Below are 21,181 nucleotides of genomic sequence, written 5' to 3' on the forward strand. Positions count from 1 at the left end.
ATTCACATGTACTAAAGATAATTAGTTGAAATATTAATATGTCGTTTAATCAATTACTAAGATTCTTTCTTTATTGAGAAATTCTCGATATTTCGTAATAAAAAAAATAGAGATTATTAAATTAATCACTACTATAATATAATTTCAGGTAATTTTCTCTAATTATTTTATATTACTGAAAGCAATCCTCCGAGGCGCCTGAAAAGAAGATGCCCCCGTGACCTTATATTGTAAACTGTTTTTAGAGTTCTAAAACTGGGTAGTTTCTCTACATCCTGTATCATATCATTATGTGATTATGATCAAATTTACTGGTTGTATTTTTTTATACAGTTGTAAATATCAATAAATAAATAAAATTAAAAAAAATTACTGAATAAATAACCATAACCATATTTAATACTTTTTACATAGAAGAAGGGAGTAAAAAAATGTATGAATAAAAGTAGTTTAAAGGTATGCAACTATAATCCGGTATATTTCAATGAAATTGCACATTTAATTATGCAAAAAAATTTATAGTTGACTTAATTTCTGAACTTTATGCTCCCTACCATTCGAACTGAAATATTTATGTTACTTCGCCAACATCTTCTAGCCAACCAAAGTATTCACTAAGTAAATGAAAAGAATGTGTAATGAAACCATAACGAAGATTCATATGAACAAAGACGATATGACGTTTAGTATATAGGGGCGTTCATAAGTGAAATTAATGGTGTCACTATTACATCGGGCTGTTATGGGTTCAATAGGGAGACGTCTCTGTGAGTTTTGAAGTAATTATAGCTATTTAGGACTCAGTTGACACTCTTCTTCTACGTATTATGTATAATATATGCCCTAAATATTCATAAAATAATATAATATTCCACGAGCCGTGTTCATCATAGCTTACCTCAATAGTAACTAAATAAATACAAAGTATTTGAAATGTTTTCATTAGTAGCTTTTTGTTAAAGTTCTTTTATTACAGATACTTTGATTATGTAGAACAGTGTTGTCCAACTTACAATACTTCAAGGGCCAAAGTTAAACACTTGAACGAGGTTACAGGCAACATAATACCTATATACTTCAAATTTTTAACTTTTAAATATCAATAAGGTTAGTGTGTAAGATAGCGTTATTAATAAAGCCAAACGTAGTAATATTTATTTATATTGCTCAAGTATTTGTTACACATAAATAAGAAAAATATAAAGACAAAATATTTTTATGAATTGTTTCTAATTTTTTCTTTTATGAATTGATATAAACGTTACAATTATAATCAAAATTGTCGGATTTATGTATCCGATATTCTCGGTTCTTTTTTGAAGTCGGGTTAAGGGTTCTCATTTTCTGATGTCAACATAGTAACTCAGATAAGCCAATAAGTTCTGTTCTTAAATAATATGAGCAAAATTATTACTAAGCTAATAAATACACTATTCCCAGTTGCCCCTTCAGGGAATTAATATTTGAATAAAGAAAATATATGCATGTTCATTGACAGAAAAGGTCTCACATTTTCAACCACCCCTTTGTTCCACACTAATTATAGACAAATTAAAAATACAATCGAGGTACCTGAAGTACGGCACGAGCAGGTCCCGATATAAACAAAAATATATATTTAGTGTGAATATTGTGGTCGAACAGCTGCGTCCGAAAACGAACGAATATCCATCTCTAGTTCTGTTGTAGCCAGCCTCATCAGGTGAAGGAAAAACGCATCAAACATTTTATTTTAATTTTAGTTTTTTATAAACTTCATCGACGAAAACAATTTCACACTTCACACTTAAAACATTTTCATAAGTAGATCTAATAGTTTGGAATTCTTAATTTTTCTATTTTTAATTTGGGTCGTTTTATTTCCTTACATTTAAAATTACAGTTTTTTAATTTTATCTAGTGATTAACAATTACTTTTATTTCATTCAGTTATTTTGTTTCTCAACTTTTTTTATTATTATTATTTTTTTATTTATGCTAAAACAAGAGGAATTCAGGGAACTTATCTTATTTCTAGAAGATTTTTCATTATTTATTATTTTTCTTTAATAAAAGTCAGGTGTTAATTTTCGTAAACAGATTTTTAGTGAGCTTGAGATTTTTTAAGAGATGAAAAACTATTAAATTTGAATGAATTTCTAGTTTTTAAGCAATTTGGTCTCCCTTTTCTTTTGTTTGAATTATAATTTAGGATTCTTATTTATTTATTTTTTTAAGTTGAGTCGTTTTATTTCCTTATATTTAAAATTATTGTTTTCAATTTTACTTGGTGATTATGAGTCCCGAGGAAAAAACTTTAAAAAAAAAAATGACTGACATTTGTTTTTTTGATGTCTTTATTATGTAAAATATTAGTGAAATGTTTTTATTATAAGGATATATACATTTTTTCCTGAATGAATAAAAATACTATTATTAAAGAGGAAATAAAAAATAAATAAATATAAAAGGTAACTTTAATGGGAGCAAAATAAAGAAGATTCTTTCTCATTTAAACGATTTACTTTTAACCCAGTTTCATTTGCTGATAAATCAACCTTCAATCGAAAGATCTAGACTGATACGAACTTCAAGCGTCTTATCAGGAAAGGCAGATAAACAAATCGGGTTTAGTTTATACGAGGGATTTAAGAGAACTGTTTTCAAACTGAGATTTTAAGAATGACATGGATAAGAAGGATTGGGCGAGAATCGGATCACATGAAGCGTTAGTGAAGCCGCAATAAACTGGGTACGGTAAGTCCCTCGTTACAACTAGAAGATTTCTAACCTAAACCCAGTTTATTGCCTTTCATAAAAAGGCCAAGCCCAGCCACTCTTTCCAATTCACCTTAAAGATATCTCAGCTTTGAAACCACTTCTTCATGAATAAATTTGATATTTAATACCAGATAGCTGGTCCGTTTGAAATTGGAGAGCTCACCTTTATATACCTAATTCTAATACCCTATTTTAATATTATTCTCACTTGTTAAAATATTATCATTAATATTTTGTACTTTATTACTCTTACCTATTTTATTTAAAGAAAACTATTTCAGTTACCTAGAAGAGGTGTTTAAAGTTGGAAACCAATTATTTTTGATTATAAGTAATTCATATATCAGTGAATAGATGGTATAGAGTACCAATTATACTATTAATTGTTTTGTTCCTTACTCTTAATTTTTTAATCCTTCCAAATAGGTCAGCAAAGCATTTTAAAATTAAAAAAAAAATTATTTCTTGGAATTTACAACTGTTATTACATAATCTACAACTAGTAAATGTGATTTTAGTAATATTATAATGTCATGATAGTCTAGTGGAGAATTTAACCATTGGTAAAACTCCAATTACATTTTTAGAGTTGAAGGTCTAATAGGGAGAAAAGTTAGAAACAAGTGGATTTGTGTGGTTTGGGATTTTATTATGGAAAACTTGATGTCTAGTTCGGGCCCTACCTGCAACATATTGAACATCCAGGTCCTTATGGTCCTTTTTTGTTACAAAGTAAGGTGCATTAAGAATTTTACAATGGATTTCGGACTGTAAAAATCGGATACCAGGGAAATTCGATGGTTTAGTGGAGCCCCAAAGCTTGACTCCCTAAATCCAAAGTGGTCTCATTATGGTCATATAAATGATTATTTGGTAATTAATTGGAAGTTTAGACCGCTTCTCTAGTAAATTTTGTAATAAAACGAATCAACGAGCAACTTCCTGTCTTTTAAGTTTTGTTTAAGGGTTCCATGCCTGTCGTTTGGCCAGATGTTGTCTTAGGTCATGTTATTAAGGAATTCTGTTGGGCAGGAAGTCATAGTTTTAGGACGATGAGTAAAGGAAATTTGATGGGACTAATTTGAATGTATTATAATTCTCCAGTTTTGACAAGGGTTATGATATGGGATTGGAGTTTTTAAGATTCAATTGAGAAGTCATTATTCACTGATATGTGATACATGTGTCGTCGGCATATGTAGTGAGAAAAGTGTTGAGCTATCAGCTATATATAGCAGTCCAGAGAAACTGACTCGATCAAAAACCCAAATTTAATTTAAAAAATAAATTCAGTTGGCAGCAGAACGTCACTCTTATCAGCCCTGACGAAGCTCTGCAAAATGGAGCGAAACGTTGGATAACAATAAATAGTTTTTTGTTACTATTTTGATACCTTTATCTTCCTCCAATGAAAAATAAAAGTTTTAATCACAGATTTTTTAACATTTAACGAAATGGGAAAATACGTGTGTATAAATAAACACGATATTTTTATCTTGACAGTAACATAAATAGTATTAGATAAATCATAATTTACAAGATGGATTAATATTTTGAATAACTCCACTTGTTAATTCTTAGATATAGCAACGTAAATAAGATAAAAAATCCAGACCTAGATACAGGAGTATACCCCGAGAAAATTAAAATAAATAGATTAAAGTGTAAAATACACTAGATTAGGATCTGAAAATAGGACGTTGTACAACACTGTTACGACAGTTTTACCACCGCTCTTTGATAACGGAAAGATAAAGCAAGCGACTGAAGGCAGTGTAGGTTTCAAAGTGAGAAAGACAGCTGATGTTCAGTAAGGAGCGAAATGAAATTGATCAGCGGTCCTGTTTTGGTCCAATATGGATTTGCGAGTGTTGGTAAGGTTATTTACAAGACAATTATATTTACGGGTATGAATGCTGTGCTATATTGTTAAAGAGCAGTGGTCCCTACCTGTACAAGTTTGCGCTCCACTAAGCTAGAAATTGAACCATTTTTGACTTGGGACCTAGGATGATTCATCTTGAATAATATTTAAAAATTATGTTGCTTAAAAGTATATTTTATGGCTCTTTTATAGTGTATTTGCCCTCTAGATATTGTAAATTAACACTCACAAATAAGGAAAGGTTAATTATAAAAACTTCTAACAATTACTTCTCACACATTATGTGTTGCCTGACCTTCCGTTGGCCACGGATGGGAAACCATTGAGACCCTAAAAAATAATGTAGCGTCAAATCTCCCATATCAAACAATAAATTTCGACAGTTCTCAATATCGTCTAGCTGATCGAGATGAGGATAATTCCGTTAAAATTATATGGTGTGGCAACTGTCATCCCTTTTTCATTCTACTCAAAGTTGATAAAGTTATTTACGACCAATTTTATGAGGCAATAGCTTAAAAAGTACATACTATTGAACAATAACCGGTTCTTTAATAACCATATATCCCAAATGATCACAATAAACCCAATATAAGCTCAAATGATTATAAAAAATATATATAATTATAGATTCACACTATTATTATATAATGTTAGCTCATTATCGTAATAATATTTCAAAAAAAAACTTTATTATGTATTGTTTACATACAATGGTAATATGGATTAGATAGCACATTCATACCATATTAAATAAGAATAAATAAGTAATAGGAAAAACAATAAGATTGAACCTAAGTCAAATTATTCATTAATGGTATATGTATTGCCTGTATTATTATTATTGTATTATCATATTAATCTAAAGTAATGTTATTCACTCCTATATAATATATTTACATTGATACTGGGTAACCGCGCCACTAGTATTAAAAGCCAGTGGTAGATAAGTGAACTTGTTAGAGTTGCCCGTAATCATATAAAAAAAAAAAAATTAACTCTCAGTATAAAAGCCATAATTCAAGAATTGTTAAAAATTTCCTTTCTCTTATGAAGTAAAAAATAGGTTTCTTGAAGAAGCTGGCGCTTCTTTCTCTGGTATTAAAAACAATGGTGGATGAGTGAGCGAGCTAAATTTACACGTAATCTCATATATATATATATATAAATATAAACTTACGAGCACTCGGGCTAATAGACTTTAAAAAAAGTAAAAGGTAACAATATAAACACACACTTACTGAAATGATACTACTTTATTATCTCTGTGCTCCTAATACACATTATTGGGGTTTATTTACATGGGGATTTAGGATTAGAGTTGTATACAGGCCTCATCCTACCTTATAACGTATATATATATATAAATTAGTCTTAGAAAAAAAAACCATAATTCAAGATTTGTTGAAAATTTTGTTTGACAAGGTTAGCGTCCTATTTATTTTTAATGAATATACAAAGATATCAAAAGATTTGTTTATGGTGGTCAAAATCCTTCAGCTTGAAGTGTGAATTAATTTTTATAACAAATCAAATTTTTAGCTAAATCTATCCGATTTCCATGGTCGAAAAAACGAAAAAGTAATCTGTAATAAATGTAAAGTAATCTGTAACAAATAAAATATTTTATTGTTCTGGCACTATACTCCCTACAAGAACGCTTTCTCCACCACAGTCTACCAATCATCACGATCTCTTGCTCTCTACCACAATCTTTGAACCTTTGACTGCCTTAAATTCTCCTCCATATAGCCATCGACTTGACGTGACGAATAATATAAGTGTATAAATTTTATTTCCTGGAAAAAATTTCATACTAAATAACCTTTTTAAAATGAAAAATCAATTTTGGTTTTTATTTCTAAAAAATTCCGGGAAAATTTTCAATTTTTTTAAACTCATGTGAAAAATTTCAGACAGTTATAATTTACTTGTGATACAGGAACAAACATAAATTAATTAATAAAAAAAAAATCCTCAAAGGTTAGCATTGGCCCTATGTTTAGTATAAATTTTTATAAGAATTGGGAATTCGATTTTTTGGGATACAGAATCCAGATCTGAGATCGGTTTTTGAGAATAACTTACTTTTTTCACTATAATCATTGTTTTAATGGCTTTTTGGTATTTTTTACCTAACAATAAATTTTCATAAAAACTGTAATTTCCTTCCCAAAATAGGTATTTTGAAAGATTTTTTATTGTACTTTTGTAATAACTTAATATTTTGAGGATTTGTTTTATAGTTTTTTCCGCTTGAAAATAATTTTTCAACCTTGGTCAGAACCAGATATTTGAAATTAAATGTGTTTTTCTCAAGCTACTTTTCCGATCTTTTTTACGAGACCCCTGAAGCATGTTAACCAAATATATTGTGAGGTGTCGAATATTTTGAGGCCTAAAATCACCTAAAAAGGTTTCATCGAAATCCGTGGGACTCATATAGGACCCCATATAAATTCCATGGATTTTGATATGAACTTATGGGATGCTCTCCCTGTAAGATTAAGCAAATATAATTTTCTCTGGGACACATGAAATATAGAGCTTTGAAACGGTAATATTATCAGTTCAATATTAAAGCAGAAAATATTAAAAGAAATGAAAAAAACAAATTACTCAGCATATCTGCCCTTTTTCAATGAATAGTTTAAAGGATACTATAAATTTCTCCTAGATCAACAAGTAACTAGAATATGGTCTGATATTTTTACTGAGAGCAAGTTGAAAACCTGAAGGCTAACCGTCCTCAATTTGAATGCATATGAACGTTAATCTGCGATGAACATCAGTAAATAGCTTTAATTTACAACTTGGCAGATATGATCATTATCATTTCATAAATATTAGCTTTCAGTTTAAAGCCAATAGCATATCTCACTAAAAACTGTTCTATTATCTGCATTCCTTTTAAACTTGTAATACTATAAAAATTATTTGTTAAGATTACTAAAACCTAAATTCAAAAAGGAATCATATCAGCCACTCCAAGATCACAGATCACTATTTATTCCATTTTTGTACGATATTTATTTTATTTCATAATGTAGTACTAGTATGAAATACTTATAATTGTAAAAGAAACCTCCAAAACTTTAAAATTATCACTCTACGAAAAAATAAAATATCTAGTCTTTTCATTAAATTGATGGAAAAATGGCGATTTATACGAGGATATTGGGCACTATAATAATTTATTAAAAGGGATTTAGCTTAATAATTTATTTTAAAACACTTCCTGATGCCCCGTTTTCTTTCCACGGTGTCAACAGTTAATCTTTAATAGTTCAATAGTTACTCTTTCTCCATCTTCCTCTTCTTCATTTTATCACTGCCTAACGCTTTGTCTTCCTTTCCTTCGCCTTTTATGATGCCACATGGTGAAGGATGTCGTCCTCTTCCTTTATTATCTTCTAATCATCAATGATTGCGCTTAACTTAATTAACGTTGGGTAAAATCATCCCTTTTTCTCATCATATGTCTTATTATCTTATTCTTCCCTACCATCTCTTCTATCACGTGTGTCTTCATTTTGCCAGCTACTCTAGAGACCTTATTTGATATGATCTTATGGAGGTTTTGGGTAGGACCTCCTTACTACGTGCCTCACGATCTCTGGTGTCCTTACACACATTTCCTCCAGCCTGGCTCTATTGTCCCTTATTTCCATCACCTTTTTATTTATGTGAATATTAGTCTTAAGTTGTTTTTGTTTTGGTAGGTGTTCTCTGATCCCTTCATTGATTTTTCTGGCCCTCTCAGAGGGTTTATCTTCTCTCTTCTTTATTCCTAGAAGAAGATGTCTAATCTTCTTACGCCTTTTTGCATATTGTTTTTTTACGTGTGCTAACCATTTGCCCGGCTATCTCTGTTTCTTTGTCTTTATTATTTTCGACCTCCAACTCAGATTCTTCATTTGTGCTTACCTCAATTGCTGGATTCCTCTTTATCTGGTTCTATTCCGGTTGTTTTTTTGTTTTTCCCATCGGAGTAGGTAGCCGCCAGGTGTTGGCAGAAAGGACCACTAGGCTCACTTGCCGGATTTGTTCTCCCCACCAAATACCAGTACCAGTACCAATACGTAATATATGAGGTAAAGAGTGTTTTGAAATAAACATTTCCCTAGTTAACAGACTTATTCCAAAGTTTTGAATTCAGGTCCTCTTACACTCTATAAGAAAATAACAACTCCCGTCCTCTTTTACCAAAATAAACAAAAAATCCACGTGTAGAGTAAGGGTGTTAAATAATGCCATTGAGAACATTATGAAACCCTTATTTAAAAACGAATTCCCCTATGGTTGTTGCATTGAGTTGAGTTGTCTATTTTTTTAAAAATTAAAAAATTGAACATTAATTCAATGTTTCGATGTTGTCCAAACTAATCATGTTTAGGATCAAATTTTCGAAATGATTCTATGTTGTCAACAACAAAAGCCTCAAGACTGTCTTGTCTTATCGTATGTTTCTCATTCCTAAAGTATTAAAGGAAGTACTAACATTTTTGAAATTCGTACTTCATCGATTATAATACAAAGCATACCCCCTCTTTAACGTTTATATTGTTATATGTATCGAATATAAACATATTACAACAATAATTCTCATTTTGCCTGACTGGTAAGGCCGTCATCGGCAATTACAGTATTCTTGTCTGGAGAAATATCCCATATGTCACACCAAGCGAAATAGTGACCATGGTGTCCTTGAAGGACTTAGGTACCATACTCTCCCCCGTACCTGCTTCGTATCTGATATACATAATCGGAAGGAAAATGTTCATCAACATAACAGCAGTGATATTCATCGCAGCGAGTTTAGTATCCATCTACGGTACTGAAATATGGTACGCGACTCTGGGCTGCGATGGTTAAGGGCATGGCCTTTGGTGTGGTACCGGTCAACCTGACAGAAATAGCACAGCTCAACCTGCGAAGGACCATGAGTTCTCTGTTCTCAGTGGTAATGACGATGGACTCATGCTATGGGTACACATCATAGGAGCTAGTCTGTATTACAAAGGTATCAACATTGCGAATTTGGTGGTTGCTAACTGAAACTCCTTTTTATCTTTTGATGAAAGTGTAATAAGGGAGCAGAAAAGAGTCTATCAATCCTAGGCCTCGTTTAAAGAGGATCTGATAGTTTAAAGGCTGAAATGCAACCGCAACGGTAGAAAGCTGTGAAAACGACAAATCCAGATTAAAAGACATTTTTTCGACGAAGTCTACATAAAAGCTCTTCTGATCGTGGTAGTAACTTCTTCCATCCAACTATTGAGCGGGGTCAGTCTTATTGTCGCTTATAGAACCTCCATTCTGCTACATATCGGAGGCGGGCTGAAACCAAAAATTTACATGGTCATTGTCGCTGTGCTGGAGATCGCTGTGAATTATCTGGGTGCTATTTTATCCGGAACATGGAGAAGGAAGAAGTGGATGTACCTTTTATAAGGGTGTCGACAACTTCACCTTCGCCGTGTACTTTAATTTGAGAACCAACGGAGTTGACACATCTATCAACTGGTTACCATTCGTTTCTTTGCTCTCATTAGCTGTAACTTGGTCATCGAGGCTTGGAATAATGCCCTTACCATTAGAGCTTTACCGGACCAATGTAAAGAGTTATGTATCCAATGTATCGGCGATCATATTAGGAATAACCTCATTTGTAATTAATAAAGTCCTATCCTCACATAGGATTGATAGCCTCTATTCAATTATTTAACGTAATTAGTTCTCACATCTATAATTAGATTAATTGGTTATCTTAATTGGTATCGGTTAACGTAATTGGTTCTCACATCTATAATTATAACGTAATTAGTTCTCACATCTATAATTATCTATAAACGTAATTGGTTCTCAAATCAAACAATATTAGTGAGCCTTAACCTAATCTTACAGGAAATAGTGAGTTTTTACTGATTGTTGATATTTTGTTTTAAACTGTCCAACAAATAATAACTCCGCCAAGTACATACCAACTAAACTTAGTGCACAAATAGTAGTTTTTCGAAAGTTGTTTTATTTCTTGAAATATTTTTTTCTAAATTTCTATGGCCACTTCTAATTTAATACTGGGAAAATTCATTTTTATACTTTTTTGACGGATCAGAAAAAATGAGCTTTATTGACCTTTGTGATGGGACTATTTCCATATAAAAGTGTAAATAATGGAGGTAATTTTGTTTATGTTTCATTTACTTATTGGGACGTATGATGTCTAGGGCCAGGTAACTAAAATGAGGTGAGTACAATTATAAAAAAAACTAATATGAATCAGAATAACATTTTATTTTTACACCTGAAAATATTTTCAAAAAAAGAAAAAGAAATTCAATTGAATTAAGCACCCTGAATAACATAGGAATTCATGAGAATTACAGAAGATTAATCAACTAAGAGGTTTTTGCACAAAATCGGCTGTTTCCCACCACTGTACGACGTAGCGTCGGTGCTAGCTACTCGGGACAAATGAAAATTTTGTCGCCTTCTTGTTTAAGTATTCCAGTTTAAAAGACCAAAATAAACAGCAATTCTAAAGAAGCTTTTAGTAAGAACAATCATATTTATCGTGTACTGTACTGGTAACAAAGGAAAAAGTCATGAAATGAATTGGTTCAAATTTTTATAAGGAAGATTTATTGTGAAATTTTTCCATCCCCTAAAAGTGCTGCAACCCCGCCTCTCCTAAGTAAACCCACTGGTTGTAGTAAATATGGATCCCTTCCTGTATTCTTTCTAGTTGCATGAGGCTGAGTCTAATGTAGTTTCCAAAGTTGCCAAAAGGAGTTAACAAACTCCTTCATTTTTTCCATCTTCTTGCTACACGAAGATATATTTATATACTTTCACTTTTTAAAAATCTAAGAAATCGAACAAAAGTTCAATTTCAATTCAATTAAATCATCGAATTTTGAACAAATCTTGTTTAGAGTCAAATTTTCTACACAATACTTTCTACGAAAACCTTAAGGCTAAGGTCTTTCTTAAGTGTATGCGAAGTACAAAAAGAAGTAATAATAGTTACTTTCTTTTCTGTTTGGAATACAAACCAACATCCTTATCGTTGATTTACGTCTATATATAATTGAATTTAAAATACATGTCACAACAATAATTTTCATTTTTCAGTGAACTTATGCTCCGTGCTTGCGGCTGCCTGGCTGGCATGGCCATCATCGGCAAATATAGAACTATTGTCAGGAAATATCTTCCCAAATGTCACACCGAGCGAAATAGCGACCATGGTGTCCATGTTGGACTTGGGAACCGTGCTCTCACCCGTACCTGCATCCTATCTGATCAACATAATCGGAAGGAAAATGGTCATCATCATATCAGCAGTGATATTCATCGCAGCGAGCTTACTGACCATCTTCGGTACTGGGATGTGGTACCTTTATCTGGCGCGGCTCCTGGCTGGTATGGGTAAGGGGATTGCCTTTGGTGTGGCTCCAGTCTATCTGACAGAAATAGCACAGCTCAACCTGCGAGGGACCATGGGTTCTCTGTTCTCAGTGGTAATGTCGGTGGGTTCATGCTATGGGTACATCATAGGAGCTACTCTCTCTTACCAAGGGATCAACATTGCGAATCTTATAGTTGCAATACTGTTGCTTGCAGTTGGATGGTTACTACCTGAAACTCCTTTTTACCTTTTGATGAAAGGTAAAATTAAGGAAGCGGAGAAAAGCCTGTCAATCCTACGCCACGTCCACAGAGGAGCAGATAGTATAAAGGTTGAAATGGAACAAGCTACCGCGGCGGTAGAAAGCTGCATAAAAGACAAATCCAGGTTCATAGACATCGTTTCGACTAAGTCAAGAAGAAGAGCTCTTCTAATCGTGATAGTGACTTCCTCCATCCCACGACTAAGTGGAATCGGTGCTATTGTGGCTTATGGAACGTCCATCCTGCCACCTACCGGAGGCGGGCTGAGGTCAGATATCTACATGGTTATTTTCGCATTCTTACTCCTCGTTGTGAATTACATAGGCGCTATTTTATCAGAAACTTGGGGAAGGAAGAAGTTGATGTTGTACTCTGCCTTTTATACGGGTGTTGTCAACTTCATCTTCGCCGTGTACTTCACATTGAGAACCAACGGGATGGACACATCTTCTATTAACTGGTTACCATACGTTTGTTTGCTCATGTGGGGTATTACTTGGTCATTGGGACTTGGAATAATGCCACCATTCTTAGCATCAGAGCTATACCCGACCAACGTAAAAAGTTATGCATCCAGTGTATCGGCCATCTTCTTAGGAATAACCTCATTTGGAATTAATAAAGTATTTGGTGAGGTATACCTCAAGCACGGAGGAACGGAAGCCATGTTTTACTTCTTCGGCTCATGCAGCTTCCTTTTCTGTATCTTCTGTATTTACTTCGTGATAGAAACTAGGGGGAAAACGTTCCAAGAAATACAAGCCAATCTTAAAGAGGTTTCAGGAGAAGAATAAACTCTAGTTTATATGAACTGAATTAAAGGAAAATTGGATCGTTAATATCTCACTCTTGATAAATCATTAAATAACATTCTGGTATACAATGGATGTGATCAAGTCATTAATATTAGGTTTGTACTAATAGTATTATTTTTAAACATGATATGCAAATTGAAAGTTGCTATTTGTACTTGTATCATTTTATTAAACAAATTGTTGTAAAATGATTGTTCTTTAATAAATATGGTATCTATAATATTAAAATATTTTTAGTTTATATTTAATGATGTCCTGTTTGTACATATTTAAAAAATGAAGTAATTATAAGTTATAAAAAACAATTAGTATTTAATAAGTTTGCAAAATATATGCTCTACTGGGTATCCTGTCTTGTATTTTTATTTATAAAATATCTGTGCAATATTAATTTGAAAAATAAAATATGTTTGCCTGAAGGAGTAAATTTTGAAATATTATTAGTTTTAAAACTCCATCTTTCCTTCCTGGCTGGAACTGATTGGAAGAAGCAGATATTCCATCCACAACCCCCCTAATTACCTCAATAATATTTTTCTCTATATATTTTAGACGAATTTCTAAGAAATCTGGCTATATTTCTTTTATGGATCTTGCAAAAACCATTTGATCTTTCGATAGATTTCGGTAATAAACTTATTAGCTTATTCATTAAATTAACTAACTGAAAACATTGGAATCATACTCATGTTACCATAAGTTCGTTATTGTTTAAAGGCAATATACCTTTAGGTTAACAATTTTACCTCATTCGTAGTTTCTAATATTAATAATTTATTTTATTGTAAAGTCGGAGATGTGGTCAGTAAAGATAAACAAATAAGTAAAATTTATTTATTTATGGCAACGTTTCGACCTGAATGTCAGGCCTTCATCAGGTTTAAAAAACAAAACGAGATATCAACCTTAATTTAGAGAAATTTAAAAATAAAATAATAACAAATACTTTGAAATATACATAACAATAGATTAATTATTTAATTTGTATAATTCTAATGGAAGAATAATAAATAATCACTACTTAAAAAAAATAATAATTAAGTAATCTATATAAAATGACAGGTTTTATGTTTATAATTAAATTTTAAATCCGTTGCTTTATATGGGAAAGTTTTGATAAGGCATGTGACGATGTATTCAATTTCTTAAATTCTGAGTTTCTTTATAAAACGAAGTACCCGTATTTGCAATTCGTTCTTTGTTGCACCAAAGGTACTAGGGAATGGGAATGTCATTTTATCTGTGTTACGGGTTGTCTAATTTGTACTTTATACGCCGTAAGGTTCTCTAACAATTTTTCACTATCTTAGGAGTAAATAAACCTAAGTACGTAAGACACAATATGTCGCGCTGATTCTATTGGAATTATCATGCGACTGTCTAGTGGTTTTAATATTATTATTCTTATATCTTATAACTATTCCTCTTCATTTGTTTTACTATCTTTTTGATTAATATTTAATGATAATAATAAATTAATGAAATTTTTAATAGTTTCAATGAACTATTTATTTCTAACTAATAAATCAATAAAATAAATTAATTATTTTTAAAACATTGAAATTGTTTTATTAAATAGCGCAGAGGCATCATTTTAGAAGCCTTGGTTTGCTGCGTTGAATAAATTATGACTATTAACATTTATAATGTAGTACTTCTGTTGATATGAACAGTTATGTGATAGTTTATTTTCTGAAATTCGAATCATTGTCATCTATTTGACGAAATGACAATTAGGGGCTCCGAGCAGAAATGACATGGAACGTGATTTGCTTAAATATTTCAAGTACGATATGAATACTCCAGAGAGTAGCGGACTGAATTATTTTCCATTACATTACGCCAGGTCGAACATTCATCACATCATTTATTTACAACCGATGGGTTAAAGTTGGGCCACACTCGTGTCCATTCTGGTTCAATTTATATCCTGTCAAGTAAAAATAGCTTAAAATTTGATTACACCTAGTGTAAATTAATTTCTGCCAATGGATTCTTTTGTGTATGGCATTTTTTTTTTTTTTTGAAATTTATTTATTGTTATTTACAACTGTATACATATATACACATCAAGTAAATTTGCTGTAAGTGCCATGATGATGACATGATACTAACATGTGGAGAATTTACCCATTGATAGAACTCCAAAAACATTTCTAAAGGAGAAAATCTCGATGTCATCTTCTTTTCAGACGCCTAGGAGGATTATTAGGTAGTGAAGGAGAAGCCAAGTTAGAAACGAGTTGGTTTGGATGGTTGGGAAGTTTATTATGGAAGGATTGTATCTGGTTCTGGCCAAATCGGCAACATAGGGGACATTGAGGTCCTGATGGATGATTTGATTTGTGACAAAGTAAGGAGCATTAAGGATTTTACGAAGGATTTTGGACTGTAAGAATTGGATTCGAGAGGAATTAGATGGTTTAGTGGAGCCCCATAGCTCAACTCCGTATGTCCAGATAGGCCTTATAACAGTCATGTAGATCAGTCTTTTGTAATGGATTGGAAGTTTGGATTGTTTGTCTAGTAAATGTTGTAATAGTCGGAATCGACTAGAAGTTTCCCGTCTTTTCAGTCTTGTATGAGGATTCTATGTCAGTCGTTTGTCCAGATTTAGTCCTAAGTAACGGATCTGTTCAACAGGAATAAGTGGGGTATTATTAAAAGATACTGTGGGGCAAGAAGAAGGGTAAATGTGATTTGGTGGGATTTATTGGAATTTATTTTAATCCTCCAGTTTTGGCACCATTCTTCAAGGGTGGTGATGTGGGATTGGAGGGATTGGGATACAATGGAAGGATAATTATTCACTGACAATAGTATGGTAATTTAAATTTTGAAACCAGACAAATTTTAGATAATGTTTATGAAACCATCTGAAAGAACTTGGTCTATTAAAAACAGCGTGTAAACTTAAATTTAATTATAGTTTTATGCTTGATTTTTTTTAATGATGAAAAGTAACCATCGTTTTACAAGAAAGATTGATACTAAAGCAGCATGGAGACTATTATTTATTGCCTCGACGTGTCACTTTCAGATGAAAGGGATTTGCTAAGGCTCTTCTGTTGGCGGAAATCTTAAAATTCATAGCTTAAAATTTATGATCTGTTCTATGTATTCCACTGGTTTTATTTTTAAGTGCTGATGAACTAAGGGTTATATCTGCTAGAAACAAAAAAAAAAAAAAAAAGAACAACAGTGTTTCCTGATTTATGGTTTTGAGTGTATCTATAAATCGCTGAATTTAAAAGAAAACTCAATTTTTTTAATGGTGCGTTAGGTTTGTTTTGATGGAACGAGTTATGAATAACTTCGAAAAAATACTTTTAAAATAAATTTGTGACTCAACATTGCCACGAAAGGCTTAGATCTTTTATGAAAGGTTCATTCAATAATGATGTTTCTGAACTTTATGAAATATAGTCAAAAATATTTGTTCTTCTTGAAGTAAATTTAATTAGCTCTCATTTCAGGCCATAAGATACGTTTAGGCTCCACGGTTCTCTGAAGTATGACAGAAAACGAAGAAAATTAACAAGAAATCTTTGAGAAACATTATTATTAGGCATTTATAAAAAAAAAAAAAAAAAAGTAAGTAAGCATTTTTAATAATAGACGGTTTAAAGTGAATTTTTTTTTTTAAATAAGCCAAAAAATTTAAACTTAACGATCTTTAACTGGAAGAGTCTCTGGAATTAAACTGGATTTGGTGAATGACACAATTATTCCTTTTTCAACAGCAATAATTTATTTCATATAATCAGCAACAACGTTTAGGGAAATATCCCCCATCTTCAGGTTGCTATAAAACCAAATTCAACAAAAACCCATAACAAGGACTTACAACACTACTAATATATCATATATACTTCAAAACTATTTATAAACGATTTACTTGATAAAAATATCCTATATATAACATATAATTATCTCCTATATTGTCATTATTGCTAATATTTAATAATATTATTGTCATTTAATGAATAAAAACATTTTTACTATTAATAGGAGAATAATTATCTTCCTGAAGGATATTTCCCGAAACGTAGTTGCTGATTATATGAAATAAATTATTGCTGTTGAAAAAGGTAGAATTGTGTCATTCACCAAATCCACTTTAAAAAAAATTTATTAACAGGCGGACCAAACACTATTTACAAATTATACAACTGTTCGTTTAATTGGCTTACTCGTTGCTCAAGTTGTATAATTTTAATTTGCATGTATTCTTACATGTAATTACATATTAGGTTGTATTTTTTTTTTAATTCAACAGTGATCATATGTGAAATAAAATACTACACGATGATCATTAAAAACCATTTTATATAAATGGAGAGAGGATATTCTTATAAAAATGAGAATATCCTATACATTCTTACTATATTTATCCATTTTGTTAAAATTTAATCATTACAATTGGGACACCTTTTCTTTAAATAGTTTTTACTCAATTCCTCTTGTATTTTTAAGGAAACCAATTGATTTTTTAGAGGATGATAGTGCTCAAACACTCTCTTATGTGCTGAAATGAATACTAATTTTTCAACAATTTAGGAATTCCTGAAAACAAAGACCCTAAAATTTCATACGTATAATTTATAAATTGGATAATGTTGTGGACCTCATTTTTCCCATTTTAAAATCAAGTCTCTAGTATTGGACTTCTGCACTAATGGTCAATAGAATTTTTTTCATAACAATCTGTTATATATTAATTAACAACATTAATAACAATGTTATTGTTTCAATTATAAAATCATTATTAATAATGATTTAAATTTGTTAATATTATTGTTATTAATTAATAGTTTGTCCTGGACAATTGGAGTGTTGAATAAATTAATAAAGAATTTTGAGGCTAAATGTATATATTTTATTATAATTGATAGAATCAAATAAATCTAGAAACGCTAGAAAACACCTTAAAGCCAGGTTTAAGAACTCCGATTTGCTAGTTCCTGTATATTGGGGGTGGCCAACAAATCGATCGCGATCTACCGGTCAATCGCAAGGCCAATTAGGAAAAAATCTGGCCAAATTACCCTCTTACATAACCATTGGTTTGGTAACAGTTCTTCCTTACAAAGTACTATATATACATTTTTTTTTCAATAAAGTTATATATTTTATTATATAATATATAATTCAAATTAAAAAAAAATCTCCTGTCTGACGCATCTTCGTTGGGCCCGGGGCTGATCACTCCCCCTTTCCTAAGCTACTGTGCCCACCCATTGGTAATTAGTGGGGATTTAACTGTATATAGAAGGTGATATGTTTATAACGTCTGACGGCTGAGAAGTGCGGCTGTCAAGACGCCAGTCAGTGTCAGTTAATTAAACTAGCCATCATGAGCAGCTGCTGTACTTCAGCTGTTTCGGGCCTCTCATGTTCGATGGCTTTAAATAGCACCTGGGTCGCTGAAATTGTTAAACACTGATATCGGTTCTTAGGTTGTTGTAAGGCTGAGCTTATGAAATTTACACATTTAAAACAAATCCAACAGTTAACCAGTTATGCGATGATGACAAGAATCCGGGAATTTCAGTAAGGACCATGTTCAAATGAATCACTGCTTCCATATTTTATTTTTCTTTCTGCTTTCATTTGTCAATATTTTCTAGCAGCATGTTCTTTGCTTGGATTTGTTTTTTTAATAATTAATTTAGTGGCAATGCAGGACCGTCTGTAGCTGAGGGAATTGAGTCGTAGATCTTTGCAACCTGGAAACGTCAGCGACGCAGGTTCAAATCCTGTCCTGGGGGAAATTGACTTTCATTTCTGTTGTGGTCCCACGAAATGAAAACCTCCCACCCAAACTTATTAGAATAGTGTGGTACTCTATAGATAACCACTTGTATGTCCTTGTAATTAATATATAAAATCTGATTATTTATATTTATATAATGATGTCTTTATTATCTTATAAATAAACGATGTTTATAAATACATAATATTTTTTCAATTATGTTAAATGAAATGATTAGATATGTAATTTGTACAAAATTAAATCTGTAATAAAATTACATTGCTTTAAGGCTCATTTAAAATATGATATTTTTCTGACGCCATAATACTGTCACGATAGTGAGACAGAGTAGCGGTCCTTTCCACACGATGTTAGTAAACCTAACCATAGCCTATTGGTCTGCTTGCAAAATTACCTCTACGGTTATCGTCCAATCAAAAAGAAAATTGAAATAATAAAACACATCATTATATCAAATGTAGCTGTCGTGTACATTCGAAAAATAAAGTGTCATTAGTATCACTATCATTACTATCATAACAGCACTGCCACTACAGTAAATACTGTTATTACGGTTACTGATATGGATTCGTCAGCATGACTTTGATTGCAACAGTAGTTGAGGTGGTTTAAACAGTCACCGAGTTGGCGGACCTTTTTCCTATTTTTGTTCCTTAATTGTTACAAACACTGTACTGCAATACATATAGAAATTTCATATTTAAATTTTAAATTAATAATAACTAATATGTTCATACTTCTTTGCATTATATAACTTTATTTTTATTTCATTTCCTTAAGTAAGTTATTGTACCCGCTTTTTCAATTACCTATGTATACATTTTATTTCCCGCTTCTCTCATCACTTCATTTTATTAATTCTATTTTGTAAAATTATTCATTGTATGTGTAAAATTATTCTGTTTATACTTTCTTTTTATTTTTTTATTTTTCTATACATACTGTGGTTGTTATCTTGTTTTGTTTTAGCCCTGAAGAAGGCTAGAAATTCTAGCCGAAACGTCGGCACATTAAAATAAGTTAATCATACTTATTTGTGTTTTTCATTGACCGCACCCCCAACCATCTTCTCATTTATCATCCACGGTCAACTATCTCTCATAAATATAGAAATTTATTTTTGTTACCGACATTTTATTTAGTAGGTTAGGCTTTTAATTTTAACAAGTTAGGATTTGATGCATAGAATTTCTTATCTTCGATATTCTTAACTAGCTGCCCCGCAAATACTTTGCAATCACTAGATTTAGGGATGTGGATAGATTAATTTAACACAATTAAAAGTCCGATATAAGTACATATATTTAATTATTTATGCTTTGGATTAATAATTTAATTAATCTCTTATTATATTGGTGTAAACTAAATAGATATAATGAGGAATTAAACATATTAGAATAGAAGATATTAAGAAAAACATTTGAAACATTTTTCGTTATTTGAAACCAATATTTCGCTGTTATAAGGGCATTAAATCTAAATTTTAAATGTGGGTTAAAAGAGCAGACATTCTGCTTTCTAACTTCTATATTAACTTAGAAATTGGATGAAATGGAGAGGATTTATGAACGATCGTCTCCGGTAGAAAAATAAAATTCTCAAATTATTCAATGTGAAAAATTTGTAATTCTTAATTTCTTTGAAGAATAGTATATAAGGGTTTCAGACGAGGTTGTAAACGAATATCACTTGCTTATTCTTAAAAACAAAATTTGTTGACCTACTTTACTGTAGTCCTCATTATGTTTTTGTTTTTTTTAATTTTTAGTGAATAAAAAATCATTTCATAGTATCATTAATAGTTTTTTCTTATTCTTTAGAATTAGATTAATCGATTGGTATATAGTTATCATGAAGAAAATGTATACTTTCTTAGGTACTAGTAAAAAATGATTAATTTTATTGATAATTTTTTTTTACCGTTGAAGTCGGTATAGCTTATAACAAAATCGTGAACACTTAGCAGAAAGCTCCATCACAATCGGATGAACGTTATGGCAGCGCATAAAATACGAACAGACAAATATTGATTTTTACGTATCAGATACAATGTTTCGAACCAGAAAGTTTGTATATCTGTTTCTAAAAATATTTTTCTTCCTTACGTTTACTAGTATTTAAAAAGCAATTATTTGATGGAATGTTTCTTGGAATATGAACATGTCCATCTATTTAACACTCAGCAAATTTTATTCTATTTTATAGACAGGCTAGAGATGAAGTGGGATATCCAGTTTATGGATGCTATAACACGCCATATTGGAGGAT

The 21,181-nt window shown here is 31.3% G+C and overlaps 1 protein-coding gene across 1 annotated transcript; it reads left to right on the forward strand.

Annotated features, from left to right (window-relative positions):
• The first annotated feature begins 4,527 nt into the window (after positions 1-4,527).
• LOC106681067 (facilitated trehalose transporter Tret1) lies at positions 4,528-13,426 on the forward strand. The gene is made up of 2 exons (XM_014421197.2): positions 4,528-4,634; positions 11,783-13,426. The coding sequence occupies exons 1-2, from the start codon at positions 4,583-4,585 to the stop codon at positions 13,114-13,116; spliced, it is 1,386 nt and encodes a 461-aa protein (XP_014276683.1). The 5' UTR covers positions 4,528-4,582; the 3' UTR covers positions 13,117-13,426.
• The last annotated feature ends 7,755 nt before the right edge of the window (positions 13,427-21,181 follow it).

This window comes from Halyomorpha halys, unplaced genomic scaffold (genome assembly GCF_000696795.3).
Source record: "Halyomorpha halys isolate HHAL.00 unplaced genomic scaffold, Hhal_1.1 Scaffold307.1, whole genome shotgun sequence".
NCBI lineage: Eukaryota > Metazoa > Arthropoda > Insecta > Hemiptera > Pentatomidae > Halyomorpha > Halyomorpha halys.

What these genes read in the sequence shown, in the direction of transcription:
- LOC106681067 (XM_014421197.2), top strand. Translation starts at nt 4,583, where the DNA reads ATGAAATTGATCAGCGGTCCTGTTTTGGTCCAATATGGATTTGCGAGT. An exon ending in ATATGGATTTGCGAGTGTTG is followed by an intron (nt 4,635 to 11,782) that starts GTAAGGTTATTT and finishes TTCATTTTTCAG; the next exon opens with TGAACTTATGCTCCGTGCTT.